The sequence below is a fragment of the Cavia porcellus genome, unplaced genomic scaffold, assembly GCF_034190915.1.
Source record: "Cavia porcellus strain 051 isolate PalLab524CR breed Dunkin Hartley unplaced genomic scaffold, mCavPor4.1 scaffold_2, whole genome shotgun sequence".
Taxonomy (NCBI): Eukaryota; Metazoa; Chordata; class Mammalia; order Rodentia; family Caviidae; genus Cavia; species Cavia porcellus.
Genome location: NW_026947485.1, coordinates 20242115 through 20267597, shown reverse-complemented (window position 1 = coordinate 20267597; position 25483 = coordinate 20242115). Strand labels below are relative to the sequence as shown.

Here is a 25483-nt window from a genome sequence, read left to right as displayed (position 1 = left end):
AAATTTTAGTGAATATAAAATATGAATCTACATAATAATTGCTCTCACTGAATATATTTAGAGGAAAAGTAAACAAAGTCCCTCATTTGGGACAGCTAATAATTACTAAGTGTCTGTATGTGTTAAATCACCTTGACATTTATATTGAGTTATAATCAGCATGTAAAAACCTTGAAGATGTCAAATATAAATACATAGCTGGAACTCTTTATTACAGAAAAACAGCCATTTCCTCATCTTTTGAAGAACTAGTCATTTTGTAATTAATTAAAATCTATTTTAGAAAGCAGTGATAATTTAAGGAACAAGACAGTTACGAAGCAATCTAATAAAAGTAAAGATTTTTAAAAAAACACTTACTTGTCTACATTATCTGCAAATGCAAAATCTAAAACAAAAAATTCTAAATTAGTATTTTTCAAATGATTATTCTGCATTTAAAGATCAAAGGAACAAAGCTGTAATTTGTTTTTAAGCAATTTAGCCAAAATGCCTTGGTATCTAACCAAATCTGAAATTTTCTCTTAGTTATGGTGAGTTTTGCCTTAGGATCTGGGACAAATTTATCAATGCAATGCAAACCTCAAAACCCTGAGAACAACGCTTAATCAATTCAGTTACCAGTGGGATGCAAATAGGAATTTTTAAAATTAAGATGTGAGGTTCAGAGGTTGAACCTTTTGCTTCTGATGCACTTATAAATGGGACAATAATCCAAATGAGGAGAAATAGGGTCATTTTACTCACTTAGACTTTTGGCATTAACTTCAAACAAAGAGAATAAATCCTGCGAATCTGTCTTCCCTAGCTTTAGAGCTAAAGGACCCGGCCCGAGTGCCTGGCATTCTTATGGCCTTTTCCAGACTACCATTGCTTGCTTTCTCCTTTCCAGAAGGCCAGGCAGGAGGTGAAATTTACCAGCACCTGCTGGGCCACTGAAGGCCACTGAAATCCACTGCGTGAGCTCCCACCAGTTACACACAGCAAAGCACGTGGCCTCGGCCAGTCCATGGCCTTGTTCCCTGCACATGTGGCTGACCCAAGCCTTCCTGGCCTTTCTCTGATCTCCCTAATCTCTTTCTTTCTCTCCAGTTACCCTTCTGTGCTATCGAGCTAAAAGTGAAAAATACGAATTAAACACATTAGACATTTTGATATATATTGTGAAATAACCCCCCTAAGTATGCTAATCAACATTCCCATCACTTATTAGCTATCGTTTTTTTCTCCCGGGGTGGATGTGTAGTCATGAGAATATTTCACATCTATCTCTTTAGCATATTTCAAGTACAGTTAATTACAGTCACTTTATGTCACCAGAATTTCATCATTTTGCAGAACTGAAACTTTGTCCCCTTTGCCCAACATCTCATTTTTCTCTCTCACCAGGCCCCTGGCAACCAGCATTCTATCCTCTGCTTCAAAGAGTTTGCCCATTTTAGACTTGTACTCATCATATTATGCAGTATTTTCCCTTCTGTGTTTGGTTTATTTCACTTAACACAACGTTCTCCACATTTATCCATATTGATAGAGATGGCCGTGTTTCCTTGTGTTTTTTATTTTTAATTATAAACGGACACTTTTCTTATACAATGAATGTAAATGATAAGGAAACTAGTAGGTAAAAAGTGAACTCTTCCTTTCACTTTCCAATTCCTGTTTCAGAAGCATTGCTATAAAACACAGGGCCCATAGCTCAATGAACATGCAAGGCTCTGGGTTTGATTCCCAGCATACACACAAAAATCACTGTAAGGAGCTTTGTGCACATTTCTACCAATGTGTACACACATGTGTAACACACAGTTTTCTTTATTGACAATTTAAATTTTGTTACTACTCCACATTATATTACTGTGCAACACTTTTAAATATACCAATATATCATGGAATAATTTTAAAATGGAATTGTATATAATATACAAATGTGCCATAGTTTAATACTCCCCCCACAGATAACCATTGTTTGTATGACATTAGCCCTTACTTTAAAGTGTTGCTTTTATATACACATATTTTTTCTTTCTTTTTTGTCTGTAGAATCGCATCTGTAGGACGGCTTTCAAATTGAATTGCTGTGTCAAATGGTTTGGACTTTCACATATCGACAGCTAGTTTCACATGTTCTTACAAGAAAGTTGAATCAGTTTACGTTCTCATCAACATTAATCCTACTTTTTCCTCTCATTCTTAACATTTAAAAATTTTGTCTTATCTGTTGGATGAAAATGGTATCTCTATGTCTTTAGTTACTTTATTCTAGGATTTTTCAAATTCACATGCAAGAGTCCTTTCAAAATTTGAGTATTAACTTTTGCCTGTTACATGTTTCAAATACTTTTTCTAATCTTGTAGTTAATTTCATTTCTATGCTATGTCCTAATTTTTACTTCTATGGTTAAATCTCAGCATTTCTCTTTCATGGCTTCTAGATTTAGTGTGAAGCTTTGATTGGCCTCTACTGCTGGGTTATAGAAGTGGTTTCCTCCTGTACTTTAAAGTTTAATTTACACTTTAGAATTAATCTTTCTAGGAGATATTTTCATGTGTGTTGTTGTATTAGTCAGCTTTCCCATCACTGGAACAAAATATTCAACACCCACAATTTAAAGGAAGAGGGATTTAATTTTGTTCATGGTTTAGAAGGGCTCAGTCCATGGTTGGCTGGTTTTAAGGCAGAAATGGCTTGGTGGAAAGGCATAGTGGAAGAAAGTGGCTCACTCGGGGGCAGCCAGGAAGCAGAAAGAGAAGGGAAAAACTGGGGAGGGCCTCCAGAGCCATGTCCCCAGTGGCCCTTCTCCCCACCAGGCTCTACCTGGCTAAGCCTAGCACGTCTAGCTATGAATTCCTCAATGGGCTAATGAGTACTTAGCTATGGTGAGAATAGCATGGCTGTGCTGTGATGAGTATAGCACTCTTCAAAGCCCTACTCTGCACATACGAGACCACTGCGGGACATTCTGAACCTAAACCGTAACAGATGTCACCCTTACAAAGCAGCCTTAGTTTCTCTCTTTGGCTCAGGGCTGCTACAGGCACAATGAGGTGTGGGTGGGAGTTATCCTTTTCTAGGTAACTCTACACCTGGTGGAGTTCTGTTTGCCTCCATCAATTCTTCTGAATCTGACAACTCTCACAATTTCTCAGCTGTGTCTACCACTGACCTCCAGCACCTGCCTCAGGCTTCATGCATAAGTAGTACCATACTAGGTGTTCACTTTTCCAGGTAAGGCTCATATTAAAGCTACCCAGAGTCAGAGCTTTCAAGACCTGGCTTCCCGAGCTTCTGATTCTCCAGTTAAAACTTACATTTTCTCAGCATTCTGTCCTTCCTGGGGTTACACTGACCTCCTCTGTGATGTAATTGCCCTTTGTTTTCCATTTTGGGTTTGCCCTTCTCTCTTGCTAAGCAGCAAAGCCTCTCTGCCCAGGGCCTGGCCTCTGCAGCACTGATCCCCCTGGCACAGTACTGACAGCTCTGTCTTGTTCGCAGGGAAGAGCAAATGTGATGGAAATCTAGTAGTCTCACTTTGAGACCACTAGTAAACATTTAAAAAATTGATTCATTTCTCCATTGTAAATAGTCCATAATGTCTTTTTAAAGATTGAGAGTGTAGCAGTTTAGTTATTACGTGTAGACATTCAAAAAATCCAATGATAGGGTCAGATAAGAAAAATTAGAATAGCTCACCTAGATTCAGAGCTGATCCAAGAAGCTAAGCCAAGCTTAGATACACAAAGGTAAACTTAAGAAAGATAAAAATAAAAAGAGAGGCAAGGACCTTGTCTCCCAAGGAAGAGATATGCTAAGATAGTTCCTCTCTACCCCACACAGAGAAAACATTAGAAATGCAAGATAACTAAGTTCTTTTTGAACCATCTCTAAACAAATCCCCATGCCCTGCTTATCTATACAAAGGGAAGACAAGAAAGTATGTTGAACTTCTTCCTTTTTGGTGGGTATCCACCAAGAGTTTTTTCTTCTTATTTCTTATAAACACTCTCCTAAATTCATTCTTTGGTCCTCAAATTTATTCTTCAACTTTGGTAGATAAAGATCTTGGGTTTATACAAAACTATATAAATACTAATCGATGATTCCCCTAGAATTTTAAATCTAGCACATCGAGATTCATAGGAGGTAAGAGATTGAAGAGTGTTTGTTCTCTCCCGTTTTTCTCCATTTCATCATGATTGTATTCAGAGGTCGATGAGATAGATGCTGGGTTTGTTTTGCTTTGTTTTGACCAGGTAGCTTTATGCCTGTTCCCCACAGGTGAAGTTCTGGTTCTTTCCACTCTCTGCCCTTCCCCCAGGAAACAATGCAATTGACCTCTGCACTGCCTCCAGGGTGGATCTCCCCTGTGGATCACTACCTTGTGGCTGCTGGATTCCAGGACTCTCTAGTGACCTGCTTTCCATTGCTCCAGGATGACCAGTGTCCTCCTCCCTGTGAACATTCAGGCCTACTTTCTAACTGTCCCTTGTCAGCTGTTGTGTGGCCTTCATTTTCATGAGTTGGAGAACTGCTCTAGAGGATCCTCCAAAGGAGATGTGCATCTTCTGTCCCCAGGAATGACACTTTGTCACCCTACAAGATATTTTGTGGGTGGATGAGACATTGCAACACTTCCTATGTTTCGCAGTTATTTCCTCTGACTTACTCCTGGACCTCATTCTTTAAAACTGGTCTAGGTTTAATCTTCAAACTCTCAAAAAAAAAAAAGAATGAGAAACTATTAGCCCCAATTTGTCTGTCTTTCTGCCTTGGGATCAGGCTGGGAATGGGGGAATATCTGCATTCTCTTCTCTCTGTCCAGGAAATGGCTTGGGTGGGATGGGCTGATGGGCTTTTAAAACAGGGCCATCACAGCACAAATGACTCTATACATAGAACAGAAAGCAGTCTTAGGGATCCCGACTGAGTTTGATGGCAGCTTAGACAAAACAGGCGTAAGAGCCAAGAGCGATATCTCTCTGGCCAAACTTTCTCTGTAAAACATGTTGCTGGACGAGCAAGCAAGTTCTATATTCAGAGAAAACCTGAGGGCTGAGAAAAGAAAAGCCCGTTGCCAGTATGAATCAAGGGAATGTGAGCAAACAAGGTGTGGCTGCAGTAACAGTGGCAGTCCAGCCTGGTCCCAAGTCACCACAGCTGCCACTGGACGAGGTCAGGCTCAGAGAAAGAGACAGGGCCGGACATCTGTCTCTCCTGTGGTTTATCAGTGCTGGAAAGATCAGTGTGGAACTCAGCTTCCCCTCCTCTCCTTTGACCTTCAGGCACTGGGGTTTTTTCTACACCCCTACCTGGCTGAGTGCCCCAAGATGGGAAAAATAGTTGTCGAAGAAGCATACTTTTAATGGTGTAGCCAGAACAGTGACCTAAGAAACAGCTGTGGCTATCAAAGGAGCAATTACAGTAGTGGCTCTGATACAGAGGACCCTGCTGAGCTGCACGGAGAGAACAGCTATTCCAAAGATTAAGGTAGGTCATGAACCTAAGACCTTCTTTAAATCAGTCCTTCCTTTCAAGGGTGTAAAGGAGCTTTGCTCTCTTTCCCTTTCTGGTTCCCACCAGTCTTGGTGTTAACTTATTACAAGATACTTCTGTGAGGATTCACGTAGAAAGTGCTACAAAACCCCCAGGGAAAGTTCTGACTAGTCTAGTTATAAAATCCCAAATGATAAAAGATAACTATAGCACAATGTGACCAATATGTCTAAAAGTTCCCTCTGATTTAAAAGTAATTGTTTTGTGTGTTCTGTGTGTTTCTCATTGGTTCATCCGTCTGTCAATTTTTTAATAAGTAGTTAAGGTACCTGCAGCTGCTTCATTGTAGATTTTTTAAATGCTCATGTTAATTTCTTTTTTCCCTTGTACTTTTGAGGTTCTTTTGAGACTCTCCCCCAACAACTTCAGGGAAGCCAAATCTACTTAAAAAATTGGAGGGAAGAAAAAGTGGCAGGCTACAGACTTTCATGAGGCTTACACGTGAAAATAGTAGGCTGAATAACATAAAGATTATGTTTGACTTCTGTGTGTTAACTTCCAGGCATATATTTTCCAAAAGTTCTACATAAATTGGCATACAGATAAATAGGCACCCATGATTTAGTCCAAATGCTTATTGTTTATGTGGCTTAACAACTGGCTAATTAAATTCACTGGTAAGAGTAAAGATGTCTTTAAAGATGACAACATATTTCTACACATGTTGTTAGCCAACCAAGGTAATATTTAAAAAAGTTTTTTTTTTTTTAAATGCAGTGTCTAGTGTCTGTGTACAATACTTTAATAAGAGCTTTCCTTGGCTAAAGATAACGTGTATACTTTAAAAGTATTGATTGTTATATTTTGGTCTCATGCATTATCTAAAAGAATTGTTAAGATAAATAACTGGGAGCCCCTTGGTCTTGTGGAACCACTGGACACAACTCCCCTCTGTAGCTTAAAGAGCAGCTGCTTGAATTGATTTGTTCAGGTTTCTCTACTGATGGGCGACTTCTCTGGTTATTCTAAGGGTGGTACGCCCCTACAAATGTTAATAAATAACTGTAATATATTTAAGTTGGTTACAATCAAAAGGTTAAGCTTTCTATGTCTGAAACAATAAGGTGTTCTTAAGTTATTAGCATGTTCTCGCATGTACTCATGGTACCCAATAACTGTCCCATTGGGTGACTTTTATGACTGGTACTTCAGTTACTTAACATCAGACAATGGAATTCAAATTAGAGGGAGGTACCCAGGTCTCTCTGTCTCTCTGTCTCTCTCTCTCTCTCTCTCTCTCTCTCTCTCTCTCACACACACACACACACACGCACACGCACACGCACACGCACACACACACACACACACACACATCTTAGAGCCCTATCATGAATGTGTTAAAATGTTCTTTGCTGAACTTACAAAACGTTAAAAAGCAAAGGTTCTGTATTTTATTCATTTCTTGTGTTTTCTGTTAATAAGCTTTTGGTTAGTAAAGACTGAATTTATTTAAATGTTGTTTTGTAAAATGTTTCCCATAATCAGTTTACAATTGGTTGAATGAAAAACTATTATCTTAGCTTATGAGATAACTATTTGGAAAAATATACAAAAAGAAGAGTTTAAGCTTTAAAGTTAAGCTTCTAGAATTGAATATGTAATTTTAATGTGTACAAAGTAGCTAACAGACACTCTGTTTTAACACACTATACATCTATATATTACACGTAAAATGATCAGAATTTTTGGCTTCTCTTTAAATTTGCTTCTGACATCAAAATTTGATCTCCCACTTCAGAGTCTTTTGGCTAAGATCAAGTATAAAACTTGATCTGTGACTACTGACTTTAATTCTAGTAGCTTATAAAGAAGATATACTTGTATATTGGGTTATAAATCCATTTGTGATCAATAACACTTTAAATTTGTAAAAGACGTCCTTTAATTTTTGTCAGTGCAATTACACCCTGTAACCCTGTTAAAGGAGTCTCTCATTTTGCCTTAAGAGTAAGAGTTAAGTATATGCAGATATTTCTATGTAGCTGTGCTACTAGTTATTGATAACTTTATGGAATATACACTTAATATACATTTGTGTTTTCTAGACGTACAGGCTTTCAAGCATGCAAAACTTTGGAAAACATCTCCTCGTACTGATTACCTCCACATAAAGTTGTTTTTGGTAGTGAAATTTTCAGACTTATGCTTGTGTGATTGTTATGTAATGATTATAGTCAAATATGTTATTATAGTTAAAAAAAAAAACTATGAAACCCAGAAAATGTCACTCTTCAGATTAAAGACTGAGTATCTATTTACAAGTATATTCTGCTTAAATGGTATGCTATTAAAAGGTAATAGATTTAGGTAAAAGTTTCTTTATGTCATGTAACTTTGGGGGGTGGCTATTTTTTTGAACTAGGGTCTTGCTATGTGTTCCAGGCCAGCCTCTAATTGAGTATGTAGCCCAAACTGGCCTCTAACTCATGGCAATTCTCCTGCCTCAGCTTTCAAGTGCTGGGATTACAAGCATGTGCCACCAAGCCTGGCATATGTCATTTAATATTTTGTAATGAGAGGAAGGCAAATAACTAAAAAGTTATTTCATACTAAAATTGGAATTAAATGTACTTTTAGAGATTAAAAAATTGATCCTTTCAAATGCAGAGAGCCAGCTGCGATAACTGACCATTAAACAACTGAGCAATTCCCATACTTATCCATAAAACTGTCTGGACCAAGGGGCCACATGGAAATTCCACTTTTCAGATTCTCCTCCTGGAGAAATCAGGAGCCTTTTTTCTCCTTCCCCTTATTTCTAATAAAAACTCTCCCAACTTTCTCCTTTGTCACTGTGAGAAACCTGAGCTCAGTTTGCAAAGAATCCAGTGTTTCACTACTTGAAAGTGAAGCCTGTAAAGTCTGTTTGTGAAACGCTTCCGGGGTCAGCAGCGCACGGACAGTTTCCAGTCCCTCTGACTCTGTCACTGCATGACCAGTGAGACCTGAGGAGAAGTTTCCGAGGACACTGGGCCTCCCTGGACAGAGAGGCAAAGCTCCATCTAGGGAGGCTGCTGCATGCGGAGGACCAATTGTGGGTAAGCACAGGCAGCTACCAGCAACTGGTACTTTCACCTTTTCTGTTAGAACATTTTCATAACAAGTTGCGGAGGAAGCCTTGAGTTTTGCTCTCGTTCTTCTTCCTTTCCCTCTCTTGCCCGGTGTAGCCTAATCATTTAGTTGGCTATGTCGTTCTTGGCTGGCCCCTACTTTCCCTCCACAGTAAAGACATTACGTCACTGTCTTCTGACCTCCATCGCTGCAGCTGGGGAGTTTCTTAGGACTCTGTTGTCTTTCTGTGGGGGATCTGAATGTTTCTGATTGATTTAAAATTGCTTTGTGTTTAGCGTAAAGTTTATTTTTTCATTTTTAGGCTGTGCGTCTGCATCTTTTATGTCTTTGAATTTATTGTCTTATAAATCTAAGGATTCATTTATCAGTTTTGAAAAATATTCAGTCACTATCACTTCTAATGTTATCTTCTGCTTAACTTCTTCCATAAATTTTTAAGGAATTATTACTAAACTTAAATTTTCTCTTCTGTTTCTAATATCTCCTTGTGTCAACATTTAATTAATGTCATCTATTTATTTTTCTCTGAATAATTTTCTCAATATTATTTTCCACTTAATATTTTCTCCCTTATTTCTAGAAAATCCATTTCATTCTTTTTAATATATGCTTTAATATATATTGTCCAATTGGAAAACTGTTATAAGGAAAATAATTACATGTATTGCTCCATGTTTTCTTCCTCTCTCTCTCTCTCTCTCTCTCTTTCTCTCTCTCTCTCTCTCTCTCTTTGGTACTGGGGATTGACTTCATGACCTCATGCTTGCCAGGCAGGTGATTATGCCACTGAGCTAAGTCCGCAGCATGTCCTCTTTTTTTTCCCCCTGGAATTGTGGTTTAGCAGCCACTTATAACTGTAAAGCACATTAAGTAAAGCAAAATAAAAAGATAGATATATTCTTGAACACTGATGAGCTCATGGTAGTTTACACTAACTTTATATATCTAAACTCTGTAAAAATAGCTCTGGATTGTTTGAGTCTGTTACCTACAAGAAATTAAATTGCAGCTAATGAAACAATGCTGAAAATATTTGTTATATTTTCACATAATGGTCTTATAAGTGACTGCTACCAAAATGTAAAGAGTGCTTATTTCTGAGTGGTGAATTTGCAAATCATCTTTATTTTTTCTTATTATTTTCCTATATCATCATTATTAGCCTTAGTTGATGAAACTATCTTCTGTTATTGGTAATGATAATAGCTACAGTTTATTGATGCATTTCTATTGTGCCAGATACTGGGGAAGAGGCTTCAGTATATTAATTACCTCATTATCATCTCCCTCACTGATTTACTATGTCTGCAGATGAAAATGCATATTCACTTTAACTAATAGAAGTACAAATTAAGAAAATTAGAAAACATGTCATTTAGATCTGAAATCTCTCTCAAAGTCCCATGTGTTCAGAGATGGGGCTTTTGAAAGGTGATTGGATCATAAGGTGTCAGTGAATTAATTAACTGATGAGTTAATAGCTGAATGTGTTGATAGGAGGTGAGGACAGGCGGGAGGGTGAGTACCAGGGCACAGCCTACAAGGGTAGAGCCTTGTCTTTGACCCTTTGCTTTCTCTCTCTGTTTGCTGGCTGCCGCACCATCAGCAGCTTCCTTTTGCCGTGACCCTTCATGTTTCTGCCTTGGAGCCAGCTGACCATGGCTTGAACCGCTGAAACCATGAGCCAAAATAACCCTTTCTCCTTTAAGTCATGGGTGTTGAGTATTTTGAGCCAGTAAGGGGAAAGGGACTAATCTAATCACATATTACTTCACTATCTAGGTACTTAGCTTATTTTAAATTACATTATTTAAAGAAAAAAAGCAAACCAGAAAAAGGGATAGAAATAATACAGAATTTCAAAAAATTAATGCTAAGGAATCACTAGCTGATAAATTGTATACTGTCATCTTAGAAATAGTTGTTCAAGTTACAAAATTAAAGCATAAAAAGTGGATAATCAAACAATGAGAGTGCAAACCGTTCAAAGATCCAACAAAAACTTAATATCAAAATCTTAAAGAGTGTTAATTTTTTTCTTTTTTTCAAAATACCTGAAGGTAGTTTCTGGGCCGGTTTCTGTTTTAATGGTAATTTAGGATTCCACGAGGCATCTACTTTTCTTCCAAATGCAATGGATTGAATGATATGAGCCTTTTTGTGGTTAAAAATGGTAATCATTGATCTTCGTTCCTTTTCTGTAACTTCTGATAAATGCAAAAATATTAGTAGTGCATAGCACAGAGATTCAAAACAGAATTGAAGGCTTTAAAACATGTATTTAAATAAACTAGGTTAGGTCAGTATCCTGTCACTCTAGATTTCTAGAGCATTCTCACAGTTATTTCTATAATCTTACAGGACCTCATTACACACTCCTTGCATTATAAAGCTGAGCTCAGTCTTGCATCATGGACACTTTCTAATGCATCACAGAGATGAGTGACATCCCAATGTGACATATCCCTGGATTTCCTGAGGGCCACTGAGAAGAAGAGATATTGCCACAAGGCTTTGATGTACATCACAGAAAAAGTAGCTCAGTAATAACATGATGCAGATGTTGCTCAGTGGCAGAGGACCTGCTTAGCATGAGTGAGGCCTGTGTTCAATAGCCAGTATCACCGAACAAACAAAAGAAGCAGAATGTTAAAATTTGGAGATAAAATAAGTCTTAAAAATGCACAATGTAATGCACTGACATTGATTGTATACATGGGACTTATTTAAACTAAACATGCTAACTTATCTCTACTGTATGAAAATAAATTATAAAAAGTTATCACTAATTAGCTCAATTCAAATAATAAAAACTTACATAATTTCAAAGAGAATAAATTAGAATATACATAGGCTTTAAGAGACTTAGTCCTTCGTTTTTGAGATAAGAAACTAAGGTTCCAGAGGCTTAATGACTTGGCACCTGATTTGTTAATGTCAAAGCAGGACCAGACGGAAAGCTTTCCTCACACCCAGCTACATGGCCTTTCTAGTACACTAGGATGAAAACATGCATTGCTAAACTAGATCACATTTCAGAAAGCAAATATCTAAAAAATAAATAGTTCAAAACCTTCCATTTCAGAGACAATTATTTAACAGTATTCATTTACAAAAACAGATTTTTAATGGCACTCCGTATTTTTAAACTAAGAAGTTGTAAGACTGCTTTCCCAGTATTTTTCTGCAATAAAAGGTTGTGCTTACGATTTCTGTCCAGTAGTTCTACTCCTGGAAGGTGGTAGATTATATACAAACGGTACAAGTTATATTGGCACAAAGGGTTTTGGCATAGACCTGCAAAGGAAGAATTCAAAAGGAGATGTCAAATTTCAAAGTTAACTTTATTTATTACTTGATAAAGTAGGAGAGATAGAAGAATTCATGCACAACACAGCCATGGAAAATTCCACCTCACATCAAGCCAATGGCTCCAGTAAACCCATATTGTTGAGAGCAGCATTTAATTTTTTTATCTGCTAGATTCATTCATTCAACAAACATTTACTAAGTATCACAACTATCTCCTAAAAACTATGCTAGATGCTAGGTACATATCATTAACTCAAATCCGCCACAAATGAGGAAAATGTTAAACTTCCATAGCAAGGGGAATGTTGAGGCTGCTTTTGATTACAGTATCCTGAGGGACTTTTCGTCCAATCTCAAAGGTCTCTGGGTGCTTGGTTGGGTGCAGAGTTACAATACACTGTCCCAGCAGAACTTTATCCCTCCACGCATAACTCAACACATGCACATGCTAGTAGCAGCTTCAGATGTGCGTGAAGCAGAGCTCAGCAGATATGGATGCTGCGTGTTGTCCATTTCTGACCAGACACCCACAGCTTTAAGATCCTGGAGTGCGGGGGCGGGGTGGGATACCTAAGGGACTTGACTCTCTATGGGGTGACTGGAGGAAGCTGGCATACGTGGGGTGCAGGGAGCTCCTGCCATCACAGCCATAAGGAAGCAGCACGGAGGATTATGTTGTTTCAATTCACAACTGACGTCCTGAGGGTCTTACTTTCAAGTAAAGTCTTTTACTTATTAATCCTTAGATAATAGTACACAGGATTAGGGCAACAGTAGGAAATAAAACTTTTATTATATCGTTTGGGCATCTTTAGCTACTTGAATTCTGCTTCTATGCAATTTCTAGAAAGTATTTCCACAAAATACACACAGTGAGAAGATCCACTAGATGGCAGTAGCTGAAAGAGCTCCAGCTACTGCGCAGCTACATCCTCAACAAAACGAGGCTTGCGTGCTGTACATGCTAGAGTTAAGAGCACCGAACAGTATCGACGACTCACAACATGCAGCAAAGTTTCATCAAGGCATGATGTTGTAAAGCATTAGAAATTTAGGGGAAAAAACAGATCAATATTGTCATGCAAGTTTGCACCATGAAGTGTGGGAGAGGCATGCTTGCTTAAATGACCACAAACTAGTTAAAAACTGAAAACAAATCAATAATCCGGATTTTTTTCTATAGGTAATAGAGCATTCTGATTTCTTCTATAAATTTTTTTCTGGCTAATAAAATCCTCATATATAAGTATTCCCTGTAGAAAGCATGAGTGTTAAAAGGACATAAAGCAGGCGATGGAAGACACCTGGATTATAACAAATGAAAGTTATGAGTGAGGGAAGGAATAAAAAACACGTAGAGCCAGGAGCAACAAAACATTAAAGGGAAACACATATGTTTTGGGGGAAGGGGGGGAAAAATGGAATAGAAATGTTTCAGGATTTCTTAGGCAACAAAAATGGTTTGGATTTTATTCTTACAAGAGATGGAATTGAAACTGGAAACAAATAATTATAACTACAGGATAGGGAATAGAACGGATGTATATGAAAGCAGGAATAAGGACAGATTTAAAAGATCCACAGGGATCTTGCATTGTAGTTCGAGCCAGGAAAGTAAAAGGCATCCTTGAAGGATATAAAAGCAAAACACAATTGCTTTTAATGAGAATTTAGGAGGGAGACAAAGTCCGAAATGTTTGAGTGCAGAAGGCTGCTCTGTGGTTACTGTCTTGGGGAATCACATCTGACACCTCGTTTCCCCTGTGTCACATTATACCAACTGGAAGTCGAGTGTGCCTTTGCACAGGATGCTGACGGGAAACGCACCCACATCTTGCAATGGTGGTTACTCTTGGCGGCTCATTTACCCTGTCTTTCCCTCCCAGAACTTTACTGTTTCACTTCTTTTCTTGGCTATATCTTTTGAATTCCTAGCTGAGTAATTTCTTATGTAAAATTAAAGCCCTACCTTTGGTTAAACAGAGCACCAAACTTAGATTTACATTACATGACTTATTACCAAGGAGCCACCATACTGAAAACTCTAGGTACTTGTTGTGGGTCTTCATTTATCTTGTCTTAGTGTAAAATCTGAGTGACAGAAAGCCAGGAAACTGAGCCACAATCCAGCCTCTGCTTACTTGAGCTTAAAAAAAAAAAGAACTAAATAATTTGAAAGGCATTTTATCTTTATTATCTTTCATTTTTCCCCCCTAGCTCTTAAATTTTAGAAGGAAGCAGTCTTTTTCTCTACCCTCCCCTCCCTTATGTACTGTAAACATTTAACATTTTGGATTTATGAGTTTTGGATGGATGCTACTAAAATTACCATAAATTAAGTTTCTAAGATATGAAATCAGTTTCCTGTCTCTGAATGTTCTGAAAGCCTCCTGTGATGTATGGGCACATTCCTTTGCAAACTACGAAGCAAAATTGCTTACACTTTCACTTTCAATAGGTTAATACTATTTAATCCACCTTCCCTCTAGGCTACTTATAGAGTACACCTCAGTGGCGCCAGCACTGTCTTGCTTATCTTAATTTGGGATTCAGAGTCTAAGCAATTTACATTTACCCAATAATATATCAAAATGTCTCTACCGCCTTACCACACAAGCTTGAACCACATGAGTCACATGTATGAAGCTACTTCTTAAATAATACAGAGGAGAAAGAAAGAAAAGAAAAAAAGAAAGAAAGAAAAGAAAGAAGTAAAGAAGGAAGAGAGAAAGGAAGGATATAGTCTTTAAATAATTGGCTCCAGTTAATTTTTGAAACTTTTAAAGTTGGGTTTAAAAATCATTATTTAAATGGACCCAAATGTTCTAAAGGCATCGTCAAAGAAAGTGGATGTAATTAGTAAGGGGTTAACATATCCATTTTAATAGATGAGGGAAATGATACAGAGAGATTTTGGAAGCCAAAACAGTCTGTGAAAGGAAGCTCAGATGTCTATGATCAGATCAGACGCCTAGATTTTGAACTTCTGGGTAAGATTACTTAGTTGGGCCCGTGTTTTCCACTGTTATTTATCACCACCTCATTTTAACAGAAACCTGTGAGCCATCATACAATGCATGCTTTTAGTACATATGGAAATCACCTCTGTTTTTAAAAAGAAAACAGCATGGAGGGAGTAGCAGGGTCAGAACCTTTTCTTAACTCGGAGCTACTGAGTAAATACCCGCTGGTTATCTTTATGTGGTGAATTGCTCTGTGGTTGGAAGAGGTGGTCTCCCTTTGATGGACTTTACAGGGAGAGGTTCAAATGAAGAGACCCTTGAGGTCATGGTCCTACTCTGTGCCCCAGCACCCAACTTCATCCCTGCACAGGGCACAGGGCCACTGAGGATGGTCAGAGGAGAGAGAGAGGACAGAATGTCCAACAAGAGCAGCTCCTGTGGGAACAGGGCAATCCTCTCCTAAAAGAGGGAACCCCCTATTCCGGGGTGACTCCTGCAAGCTCCACTGGGAAGCAAGCCTTAACAATCACAAAATGTAGACATCTAAAGTGCACTTGCCTACTGTAGAGCTTCATGAGATACAGACAAAATTTGAGAGAAATGAGAAGAAGGTTTCAGAACAGGGGAAAGAGTGAAGGATTTGGTTGTTGTTGTTTCTTCCCTTAGTGCTCAAAAAGTCAGGGGAAGACAGAGGTGAATAAAGTGATCACCCGTAGTGTGGATTCTGAGTGAGAGTTTGAAGGAGGGAAGACACAGAAAAAGGAAGCAGGAGAGAGAGGGAGTGGAAAGGTAGACCTACTGGCAGAAGAGGTGGGGCACTGACCGCCTGCCTGCAAGACAGGCATTCCAGTCAGCAGGACCTCACACTCTGCCTGGGGTTTTGGGCCTCCCTGAAGCTGCCGCCATGCGTCTCCAGGGCAATTGCTTAGCAATTCTGCTTGGAAATGTACATGCTGAAATACATTAGAGCTTTACCCTCCGGGCTATTTTCTCACCCTCTGAAGAACTTGAAATTGGAGTGGAATAATAATAATGCTTTAAATTTTTATACAGTTTTACAACTTGAAAAGATACAAATTTTAACATTTGAAAGTGCATGGGTTTCTCATTTTAGTTAATGAGCTGAATCTAATCTGTGACTGCAAATGAGGCTCTCAGAAACTTAATCTAAGGATGTAACTGTGCAAATACTACTGGTAGTCCAGGAAATGCTAACTTTTTTGTAAAATACCTTTAAGCAAATTGGAGCAGGGCATCAAGTTATGAAACCTCACTACCAAGATTCTTCAGAAGAGGCTTTTCTTTTCTTTCTGGTTATTGGACATAATATTTTTCTGTTTTTCTCGAGAGTGAGCCTGTGACAGGATTCTCCATGGAACAATTATAACTTGAATTACATCACAATGGTTTTAAGGAGATGTCATTGTAATGGTCATAATAAGTAATAATACAGATGCCATGTTACTAAGATGGACTTCAAAGAATGACAAGGCATTTCCCCCACCCCGAGGCCTGACACAATTTTGTGCTCACATCCACATCCTTGACAGGCAGGACAGTGCCCACTCAGATCTCTACCATGCACCTTGCTACAGGGCATAACTCTGGTTACCACTATTGGGCAACCTTGCTTACCACTCTATTGTCTCATAATAAATTTTGCTCCAATTATTGAGTTTTAATATGTAGCAAATTGTTTAGTAGCCCCTTTACATTGTCTACTGCTTAGGCTGTGAGTTATAAAATTGTAAGCCCCAAAAAGGTCTCAAATGGGACCTTTCTCATTCAACTGTGAGTTCTGTTATACGGTAAAGTATCACAGAGTGAATGTGTGACAAATATTTATTGAATGAATGAAAAATTATATATATTTATTGGATGAATTAATAAATTACAAATGAAATGAGATATGAATTTAAATTTTGACATTCTTTGGTAGTTTAGGTAAATCTTGGTCTAGCACTTCCACTACAGAAAAGAGTAGTTCTACTCATATATCGGATTATTGGGAAGGTTTAAAAGAGAATATAACCTTTTTCTCAACGGAAAGTATATAACTATATTATTCAAGTATATAACTATAATGATGATGATTGCTTAAAATATCAAAATTTAAATTTAGTCCACTTGCTATGTAGTAGGCATTCTAGACTATATGAAGGTTCTAAATTATTTTATTTACATAATAATACATAATATAATTTTAATTTCTGTTGCCTCAAAATAATGTTCATTGTGAGAGATTTCTAAACTAAAATTTACAGATATATTTTGCCCATATGTGCTCAGATAAATGAATCAAATACATAAAAGTATTTAGAGTGGCTATCACTTAAGAATGAGATTAAGGAGTTTTAATATCTTCTCTATCTTTTCCTCATTTATAATTTTTGTTAAAATTTTACTTTTTCGTAGTAAATATTTGCAGCACATAATCATGACAGTCACTGTGAGGAGCTGCTGCGTGGACAAAACACCTCTCAATTTCTGCATTCTCTTGTCTTTCCCTTTCTCCTTCCTTCCATCTCTTGTGGCCCTGAGAAATGCTTTTTTTTTTTTTTTTTTTTTTTTTGTCTTTTTCCTTTTTATCGGTACCAGGGATCGAACTCACGACTGCCTGCTTTCAAGGCAGGCACTTAATGCCGCTGAGCTAAATCCCCAGCCCCAAGAAATGCTTTTTAAAGAACTGTTTTACAGCTGACTGGGGAGAGATTAAGATGAGAGAGGAGGAGCCAGAAGCAGATCAGAGCCCCTCTGGGACCTGGAATGGAGACTCCTGGAAGACAGCAATTTAACAAAGATAAAGAGAAGGAGAGCTGTGGGAATCAAGAAGGAGGTAACAGGAAAACTAAAAGTTATGGAAAAACTGGAGATCATGCAGAGAAAAAAATGAAGCAACCTAGAGCATGAGTTCCGAGGAGGAGGTCTCAAGTGCAGCGTCAGAGTGGAGAAGGCCATCAGCCCCAGTGACCAACAATAGACTGGCAGTGCCAGTCCCAAGAAAAACCACAACTGTGGTAAGCTGCAAAGTCAGAGGGGGAGTTTTCCACTGAAAATGACCCTTCTGTGTTGTAGGTTAGCGCAGAACCCCACTGCAGTGCCTGTCATATTTAAGGGTGATAAAATCAGAAGTCATTTTGAGAAGGAGATCATCATTTAAGATAGAACTACTCCAGGAACCAGAAGTCACTGAACAACCACACTTGTGGGTGGGATATGGCCGTAAGAGTCAGTCACAAAGAGGAATGGGCTAGTCACAGACTCCCTGAAAAGTTTCAACAGTGGTGACCCCAGGCTGCGAGGGATACTGTTCTCCTGCATTCTGTGGTGAGAAGCCAGGCCAGTCACCTGGGGTCTTCTAAGGGGACCGGGTCCAAAGGGCTGCAATAGAGCCCACTGGACTGCTTGACTCCTCTCACTGCCTTCTTTCAGCATAGAACTCAGGGGCCTATTTGCTTACCCACCACCACCACGATAAGACAAGCGTCTATTTGAATGTTTGCCACGTCCTGGGTTTAGACAGAGAGGCCGCTAGAGCAAGTGGGGAATCCATGATCCCACAGGTCTCAAAGCTAGTTGGGGATAGCAGTGGCTCAGGATGCACGGAAAAGGGTAAACAAACACAAAAGTCTTCTGTAGCGAATATAGCACTGAGGCAGACAGCGTACCATTGACTGACCCTGCATTCACACAGCAGGAAGTGGGCATAGAAGAAGTACAACAGGTCCCAATTTTGACTCATGATCCTTGTCCCTATCTTTTGGATTCCAGTCCCACAGGACATGGAAAATATTCCCCACCCAAACACTCAATGTGGAGGAATTGTTTGGACTTGTTTCTGTTTTTCTCCTTTTTTGATCTTCCTTTTTTCTTGGTTTTTCCTGCTGATTTTACCTAATTCTATTTAATTAAAAAAATTCTTTGAGTTTTTAATCTCACTTTTCTCTCCTCCTTTTCATTCTCCTTCAGTTTGTTCTTCAAAATTTGCTTCTATTTCCATTTTTATCCTTTCCCACTCTTGGACTTTTGTTATTACTATTAACCTTTATTGATTTTTAGCTATTTACTTATTCTATGCTATTATTGTTCATTTGTTTTGTATTGTAGAAATAGCAGTGATATAGTTATTTGTTTTAGTAGGTCTTTAATGTTTTTCAACAACTAATTTGCCTTTGTGTTTCTGTTACTATTGTGATCTCTTTTGTATTATTTTTGCTTTTTATTGGTTTTCACAGTATTTCAAGGTTTCATTTGTCTTTGAGTCTCTACTATTATTGCTTATTTCTATTGTTAATGTGGCAAAGTTGCTGACTTTAGACGATTTTACTATATTTCAATATCTGGTTTCCCACTGTGTCACTGATATTACTGTGACTCATTTTTTTCTGAGTGGTGATAGGGATCAAGCCTCTCTCTAAAGGGCTGGACACTAAGTCCACCCTCACATAAGAGTGGAAGAGATCTCTTTCCCAATACATATACAACTCTTAGTATGGAAACACAAGAATTATGAAAAACAAGGCAACTTACTGCCTAGAAGTGTGTATAACTTATTAGGAATTGAAGGCAAAAATATTACATTAGATGAAAGATCAATGAATTCGAAAGACTAATTTATAAAATAAGTACTGACTTCAAAGAACATACAAACAAAGGTGAATGAAATACGGAAGACAATGCAGAATAAAAAGGGGCAGTTCAACCAGGAGGGAGGTATTCTGAACAATAACCAAATAGAAATCCTAGAAATGTAAAGAACAACAAGTCAAACAAGACACTCACTGGAAAGCCTCACCAACAGACAGACCCAAGCAGAAAAACAGAATTTCAGGGCCTGAAGATGAGCTTGAAGAAGTACTATACACAGACATTAAGGCAGAAAAAACTTCAGAGATGATGAACGATATATCCAAGAACTTTGGGACACAAAAGACCAAATTTATGAATTTTTGGTGCAAAAGAGGATAATGAACATCACACTGATAGCATAGAAAATCTATTTTATGAGGTATTAACAGAAAAGCTCCAAGAATTTGGGAAAGAGATAAGTATCCAAGTCCAAGAGTTATTCAGCATCCCAAATAAACGTGAACATTAAAAAAAAATCTGTCCATGTCACCTTATAGTAAAAATGGCATGAATACAGACCAAGGAAAACACACTCAAAGCAGCAAGAGAGAAATGCCAGGTTGTAGAAGCGGATCTACCAGAATAATTTTAGACTTGTCTGCAGAAACCCTAAAGGCCTTGAGGGCATGGCATAATGCATTTCAAGCCCTGAAAGAAAATAACTGCCAACCCGGAATATTATAAACAGCAAAGCCATCCTTCAAAATTTAAGGTGAAATGAAGACCTTCTAAGAGAAACAAAAAGACATTCGTAAGCATTAAACCAGCACTGCTAAAAATACTTAAAGGAATGCTACACATAGAAGAGGAATAGACTCTTTGAAGCTATTGAAAATAGGAAAGAATGGGGCTGGGGATTTTAGCTCAGTGGCATAAGCACCTGCCTTGCAAGCAGGCAGTCGTGAGTTCGATCCCCAGTACTGGTTAAAAAAAAAAAAAAAAGAAAAGAAAAGAAAATTAGGAAAGAATCAAACGTCAGAAAAACAACAAAGTGACAGAAATTAGTATCTATTTTTCCACAATAACTGTGAATATAAATGACACTAATTCTCTAGTTACACACAGATTGGCAGACTGGATTTTAACAAAGACCCAACTCTTTGCTGCTTATTAGAAAGACACCTCACTGGCAAACACATACACGGAGTGAAAGTGGAACAACAGAAAAAAATTCCATGCCAATGAAACCCAAAAACAAGTAGGAGAAGCTATACTCATATCTGAAAAAGCTAAGTCAGGACAAAATTAGTCAGGCCAGGCAAAGAAGACAATAAATTGATAAAGTGATTATATGTTGGTGAAAAGAACAATCCACAAAGAAGATATAACAATGTAAATGTATGCATACAACATCAGAGATATGCATACAGTATGCATATAACAATGTAAATATACGCATTCAACAATATAAATACATGCATACAACTCAACATAGAGTACACATACATTTCAATATTACAATAGTGAGTGACTTCAGTACTCAAATTTCATAAATAGACAGGTCATCCATAGAAAAAAAACCCAACAAGGAAACCTCAGAGTTAAACTACACCACAAGTCAAATGGACTTAGTAGATATGTAGAGAATATTCCCTCCAACAGTTACAGAATACACATTCTTCTCAGCAATTCATGGAATGTTCTTTACAACAGATCATAGTTTAGACCATAAAACAAGTCTTAACAAATACAAAAAGTTAAAACAATTTTTTGTGTCTTTTCAAGTCATAATGGAATGAAACTAGAAATCAACAAGAGAAACCACAAAAACTACAAAAACACATGAAGACTGAACAACTTGCTTTTGAATGACCAGTGGGGTCTTTGAAGAAATCTAGAAGACTATTAAAAAATTCTTAAGATCCAATGTAAATAAAAATATAACGTACCAGAATCTCTGGAATGGAACAGCAATTTTAAGAAAGTAGTTTATAGCTAAGAGTGCCTGCATCAAAAAATCAGAGATTTCTAATAAATAAACCAATGATGCATCTCAAGGTTCAGGAAAAACAAGGACAAACTGATACCAGTCCCAATAGAAGGAAAAAACTAATAAATATCAAAGCTGAAATTAATGAGATTGAGACTAAAAGAGTAATATACAGGGTTAGTGAAACAAAGAGTTGGTTCTTTGAAAAGATGAACAAGATTGATAAACCTCTGGCCAAAGTTGACAGAAGAGAGAAGTCCCAAATCAGTTCTATTTGAGGAAAAAAATGGAACGTTACAATAGATACCCCTGAAATCCAGATGGTTATTGGAGACTACTTTGAAAATCTATATTCTAATACATTAGAGAATCTAGAAGAAATAGACATATTTCTAAACATACGTGATCAATTAAAACTGAGCCAAGAGAATATAGGAAATATAAACAGATCAAAAAAAGCAATGAGATTGAAGCAGTAGTAGAACATCTCCCAATATAGAAAACCCCAGGATGAGATGGATTCACTACTAAAATTCACCAGAGCTTCAAAGAAGAACCAACACAAATTTTTCTCAAACTATTCTGTGAAATCGACTTAGAGTAGCATCCATGGGAATATTTGCACTAAAGATTACTACAGCACCATACAACTCAGGTTAGATACAAAACCGGTCTAGGTGCCCATTAATAGATGAACAGGTAAGAAAATGTGGTATATACGTAGTGGAGTATTATTCAGCCAGAAAAAGAATGAAATTTTGTCCTTTGCAGAAGAAGATGGAGAGAGAGGGGAGATCATCATGCTAAGGGAAAGAAATCAGACTCAGAAGGACAAACATCACATATCCTAGCTAATGTATGAAATCTAAGAAAGATTATGAGACGGGGAGGAGGCTGTTATTAGACATGAGAAAGGGAAGATTTTCTTTATTACCGGAGTCAGGTCCTCACTGGATGTAATCCAGCGCTCATGAATGAAGTTTTCTGCTCACTCTATTGAAAGCTTTTTTATCTTTTGGTTATGAATTTACTTTATTAATATACTTTGTATACCATGCCATTTCCTTATTTAAGGTATACCATTCATTCATTTTTACTCTATTTAGTTGAACTGTGTAACTTACCACCATAAAAAATTTTTAGACCATCTTAGAAGCTCTCCCAGTCCCCTAACCTCCCAACCTTTAAGAAAGTACTAACCTCTCTAAAATTACTCCTCGGTGTTACTGTCTTGTGGATGTGCCCATTTGAGATCTCTCATATGAGGAGGATCATATAATATATATTAAAACTTATTTTTCAGATAAAATAGAAAACACAGATTTAAACATACAAATCCTCTTTCCTATTTCTGTAATTTTCACTTGCTAGGCTGTATCTCTTCACTGCTTATTTCCTACCCATTCTTTCAAATACATTATTTTAAAAAATAATAAAATCTGCTCATGTTTTATTATTTTAACATTGCTTCTCTCTCTTAAACTTCGCCAATGAGAAAAACGCCTCTTGTTATTTCAACTTGAATTCACGGTCATATAAAAGTGCAAGCTGGTACTCAGGGTTTTCAGGTGCAGCATCCCCTTCAGCTCCTTCACGGTGGCCTCGATGCTCGTTAACTCATTGTGGTGCAGCAGGAGGACGTGCAGGGAGGACAGGCAGCGCAGCCCTCGAAAGAAACCAGACCGACATTGAAGATTATTATTAAGAATACAACAAAGCACAAGAATGGACGCAATGGATGGGGATGTGGGAATATAGGAATAGTAGAATGCCTGTCTTTCTTTCTTTCTATTTTTATTTCTTTGTTTTGGGTTTTTGAGACAGAGTCTTGCTGTGTAGTTCTTACTGGTCTTGAACTCACCGTGTAACCCAGTCCGGCCTAGGACTCACAGCGATCCTCCTGCCTCAGCCTCCCAAGTGCTGGAATTAGAGGGGTGCACCACCATGCCCAGCTCAAAATATTGTTAAAATTGGCTATCACTGTATTTAATTTGTGTCCATCTATTCTGTAGAATGGCAAAATTCCTGTGCTCAAGAACCTTCTCTTGAATTTTGAATAAAACACATGAAAATATTGTGTTAGAAAAGTGTTCTAACAAGCACATCCCTCTCTCTCTCTCTCTCTCTCTCTCTCTCTCTCTCTCTCTCTCTCTCTTTTTACAAGAACATTTCTTAAAGATGAAATATGTAAGAATGTATAGCTCAGCCACACAGCACCTGCCTGGCAAAAGCAAGGTTGTAAGTTCAATTCCTGATACGAAAAAGCAGTTTTAAAAATAGACCATCACATATTTTCAACAGAAATGTTAAAACAGATTTTTTTTACATTATTATGAGTTACTACAGTTGAAAGTTGTTACTTATTGAAAATTTATTCGACCAGCAGAGAAAATTTAAAACATACCTTCTATCTCAAATAGTGCATTATTGTTTAGATACAGTTCAGTCAGACAGTAGTTTCTGGTTAAAAATGCGATCCCACTGAGCTGAAAACGGAAGTTGGAAAGTAATATAGTTTCGACAAGTTACAGATCGATTTACAATTTTAAGAGGACAATAAGTATTCGACCTTTGCAAGTACTACTTGTGACCTTTTGGACTAAGCTATGTGGTAGATCTGGGTTGTCTCTGAGGATTGTGTGATAGAAGGGATGTTTTTGGTCAAACGAAAACAAACTTGCCTTGCCACATCCTGGCCAAACGCCCTCTTCGGACTTTCAAAGACTGCAATCTGGCCTCGCCTTTGCTCTCTCAGTGTTTCTCCCAGTTCTGCTCACATAGTTGTACCGACTGGGTGCACACACCCTCTGATCTGCCATCTGTCACTATCTCTAGCCAAGGGCTCTGCTCAGATAACACTGCAGCCCTTTCTGCGTCCCGATGAGCTATGGTTTCCCTTTGTGCTTTCTTTCTGATTACACTTAAGGATCAGTCGCAGGGCGACAAGACACTCTGACCGTGCAAGGGTGGACCATCCCAGTACCCTGGAACACTTTTAGAGGTTTGTTGAACTACCCTTTCTCCTCCCCGCGGTTTACGGCTGACTTCTCACTCTGCTACAACCCATTTCTGTGTTTCTCGAAACTTCTTCCTGCTCTGACCCTTTTAGTCAGACCTCCTGAATCACGGTGGCATTCTGAACTCTCGTTTGCCCTCGTCTGTAAACCATCTCTTCCTTTCTATTTCATGTTATTCTGGCACACAGAGCTCCCTGGTTTAGCCAAAGACAAGGGAAGCTACCCTGCCAGTCAGTCCTGATAGCCAACAGCTCAACACTACGGCCACAACTCGAAGATGAGACACAAGATAATCCAATATCTCTGTTACTGTGCAGACAATCATTTTCACATGACCTTTTGTGACCCTCCAATATGTTCATGAATCTGAATTTTCTTCCTTACTTCAACATTTGTTCCTACACAATCAATCACTAGATCACTAACTAGAGTTTTGTGTCTTCTTAAGATGAGAACTGTACTTCTCCAGGATCTTATTCTCACCATTTCCCTGCTCTTCTAACAATATAGTGAAGATGCATCTTATTTTCACGGTTTGGCTTAAAATTCAGCATGTTTAGGCTGGGGAGATAGCTCAGTGGGTGGAGTACTTGCCTAGCATCCACAAGGCTCTAGGTTCAATCCCTAGTGCCAAGAAAGAAAGAAAGAAGGAAAGAAAGAAAGAAAGAAAGAAAGAAAGAAAGAAAGAAAGAAAGAAAATTCAGTGTGTTTAAAATACAGATAGTCACAAGTACGCTCTTTAAAGTTCCTCAAATTGGACCATTAAGAGTAGGTTTCATATATATAATTATATAATAAATATTATACAATATATGAAATGGGATATTCAATGCCAGAAATCCTTGTCACAAAGAGAACCCCTTTTAAAAATACATTAACTCTATAATCTTGATAAAATTTCACATCTTTGTTTGAATTATGAGCCATGGTAAGTGTGTAAAGGTCAGCTCAGGTAGCTGTAAGAGCAGCAGAGAAGTTAAAATATAGAAGTGTTGTCTGTACTATT

At 37.9% G+C, this 25483-nt stretch overlaps 1 protein-coding gene across 1 annotated transcript in view; it reads right to left on the bottom strand.

Moving 5' to 3' along the window:
• Lrrc72 (leucine rich repeat containing 72) overlaps nucleotides 1-25483 on the bottom strand; it is a 65894-nt gene that overhangs the window by 699 nt on the left and 39712 nt on the right. Inside the window, exons 4-8 of the mRNA XM_003469833.4 lie at nucleotides 23865-23946; nucleotides 23016-23126; nucleotides 11834-11923; nucleotides 10681-10833; nucleotides 361-388 (exon numbers count right to left, since the gene is read on the bottom strand). Coding sequence (XP_003469881.3) covers nucleotides 361-388; nucleotides 10681-10833; nucleotides 11834-11923; nucleotides 23016-23126; nucleotides 23865-23946 — 464 coding nt within the window. The remainder of the gene's footprint in view (nucleotides 1-360; nucleotides 389-10680; nucleotides 10834-11833; nucleotides 11924-23015; nucleotides 23127-23864; nucleotides 23947-25483) is intronic.